Source organism: Nannospalax galili, unplaced genomic scaffold (assembly GCF_000622305.1).
Source record: "Nannospalax galili isolate Female #2095 unplaced genomic scaffold, S.galili_v1.0 scaffold2103, whole genome shotgun sequence".
Lineage (NCBI taxonomy): Eukaryota > Metazoa > Chordata > Mammalia > Rodentia > Spalacidae > Nannospalax > Nannospalax galili.
The window spans coordinates 140,730-143,486 of NW_008349069.1; the positions used below are offsets into that span (position 1 = coordinate 140,730).

The following is a 2,757-nucleotide window of genomic DNA, read 5'->3' on the forward strand; positions in this document are numbered from 1 at the left end:
TTTTCTCTTGAAGATCCATGTGACTAACTCAATGGCTCTCCCATGAACTCCATCCAAACTATGCCCCAAAGAAAAGGGGTGTGTGTGTGTGTGTGTGTGTGTGTGTGTGTGTGTGTGTGTGGTGTTTTACTGGGGTTTTAACCTAGAGTCTTACACATGCCAGACAAGCACTTTTCTGCTGAACTACTTCCACAGCTTTTTCTGTTGTTTTGCTTTGTTTTCTTTTTGTTTTTGCCCCAGCTGGCCTGTAACTCCTATGTAGACCAAGCTGGGCTTGATCTCACAGAGATCCACCTATCTCTACTTCCTGAGTGCTGGGACTAAAGGTGTGTGTCACCACACCTGGTTCCCCAGCCTTTAAAAAGAACTATTTATTTTGAAACAAGATCTCATTAAGTTGCCCCAGTCTGACTTGGAACTCACTGCTGCCTAGGCAGTCCTTGAATTTTCGATCCTCCTAAGAAGGGGGCTTAGACGTCTGGGACATGCTTAGATGACAGCACGCAGATCCCATCAGACACCAGGATTTATATCCAGAACAGCCTTGGGAACACTGTCTAGGAAATGTCATCTCTTTATTAAACCAATACCAATGGCAGGAGTTTAGTGAGGGACCCAGCCCACAGCCCCTTCAAAGGGTTGATTCATCCCTCTTGGGTTCTTTAGGCTTCATCCTTATTCTCGTCTTCACCCACCTGGCCCTGGCGAGGAAGAAGGACCTGGATCAGCCAGCAGACAGTGTGCCCCTGAAGGCAACAGCGTGAGTGATCCAGACATTCCCCAGCTGGGAGGTTGGCCCCAGCCCCATATGAACTCACTAAGAAAGAACCTAGTGTCAAGATCCACTGGGGACCAGGACAGAGTAAAAGCCCTTCACTTTTCTGAAGTGGAGGCACTGTCACCAGACATGACCCAGAGTCTGAACACTGGGATAGCTGTGAGAATATTCCAAATGGCAGCTTTTTGTCTAATAATAAAGGCTCAGAGAGCCTGGCTGGGTCCTAAAGGATGGCTGTAGCATGTCTGCACATTCACATGTGCATGGATGAGTGAGCACACAGAGGCCTCTTCACGCCCTCTCTATCTCCTGCTACACAGAATAGGTCAGAAGGCTTGAAGGGTAAGACTAGGGTCCCTTGTGAAGAAGGACACAAGGGCATCATCTAAGCTGTTGCTGAGATCTTGAAGCCAAAACAAGGTGGGTCATTTCCTTGGGCCTCCAGAGCCCACCAGCCACAGACCCTGGAGTGTAACTATACAGGTGATGGTGAGAGCGTCCTTCAGGGAATGTGCCCTTGTGTCCTTGTGTTCAGGACATCTCTTTGCAATGAGCAGGTACAACCATGTGAATTCATGTCCTCTGTTCATGTGAGAGCACTCGGGTCCTTGTGCTGGAGCCACCTTGCACCCAGGATGAGCAGAGCTCCCCCCAGTCTCAGGAGGAGTGTTGAGGGCCCCATGAGGCAGGGACGGGAAAAGTGGAGCTAAGGATGGATCCTTCTGCCCCATTCAGGCTCTGTATTACTTCTTGGTCTCACACACAGGCTGGTGAGCATGTGGGAACGTTCGCAGAAAGTAAGTGGATGGAGTCACTCAGATGGGCACCATTGGGGTGAGACAGGAGCCCCCAGTGGCTCACTTTGGAGCTGGCCCAAATGAATCCCTGCTTCTATCTCAAGATTAAGCCATGTCCCCAGGGTCCTGACCACAACCTCAGACTATCTGTGATGCCTACTGCTAGACTGAACCCAGGCAGACTGATTCCACATGTCCCCTACCAAATGGTCCCTGTGGAGCTAGGGTGGAACTTGGTGTCCCAAGCACCCTGAGTTGATGATGGTAAATCATGGGGAAGGGAGAAAACAAGTTCAGTGGGGCCCAGCCCTATTTTTAGGAGATAATCTCTCCGCTGCTGGCAGATGCTATGGGATGGGGGCCAAGCCCAGACTAGAAAGGCAAGGTGGGTATCCTGGCTGGCCTGGGGGGAGTCTGTACATGGACTCTGGAGCCACTCTCAATCACCCTGACTGACACTCAGGGACACACACACACACACACACACACACGCACGCATGTTATTTTTACTGAATCACAGAACACACACACACACACAAAGATCACCGCAGCTCAAGTAAGGCTTCCCCCGATTCTCTGCTTAATTTGCACTCACTCAAAGATGTCTTCACATGCAAAAGGCTCTTTGGAGGTAGCATCTCATCTCCCTGTTGGCCCCATATTCTAGTGGATGATCTTAAAGGCCAGGGATGTTAACAGGCATACCTGGGAGTCTTGGAACCAGAGTACAAGACGCACCTGTGTGGCTGAGGTCCATGTGACCTTTCTATAAGTATTCACAGCTTTCAGCTGGTCCCTGCTCTCTCAAGATCCTCCAACAGGGCCAAGATCATCTATCTAGTACCTTCTGATAAAGCTGGGAAGGTAGATTAAAAGGAGGAGGGACTGCCCTGGGTTCATGTAGCACCCAACCTGGAACTTTCATGCCCACTGGGCCTTTGTTTGAATGAATGGATGGATATGAGTGGATGAACAGCTGGGTGGGTGAGTGGGTGGATGGATGGATGGATGGATAATGGATGGAACAGTGAGTAAACCTAGGTGATGGGTTGGTCAGTAAGTAGATGGGGAACCAACAAAGAAAAGGGTGAATGATGGGGAGCAAATGAAGGCATCTGTTCCAGTTCAACAGCTTCTTCCTTGAGCTTCCAGGACACAGGCCATTCTGGTCAGCTAGAGCTG

The 2,757-nt window shown here is 50.0% G+C and overlaps 1 protein-coding gene across 1 annotated transcript in view; it reads left to right on the top strand.

Annotated features, from left to right (window-relative positions):
- Positions 1–1,006, top strand: part of Cdh16 (cadherin 16) — a 9,552-nt gene extending 8,546 nt beyond the window's left edge. The window contains exon 14 of the mRNA XM_017801398.2: positions 638–1,006. Coding sequence (XP_017656887.1) covers positions 638–764 — 127 coding nt within the window. The 3' untranslated portion in view covers positions 765–1,006. The remainder of the gene's footprint in view (positions 1–637) is intronic.
- The last annotated feature ends 1,751 nt before the right edge of the window (positions 1,007–2,757 follow it).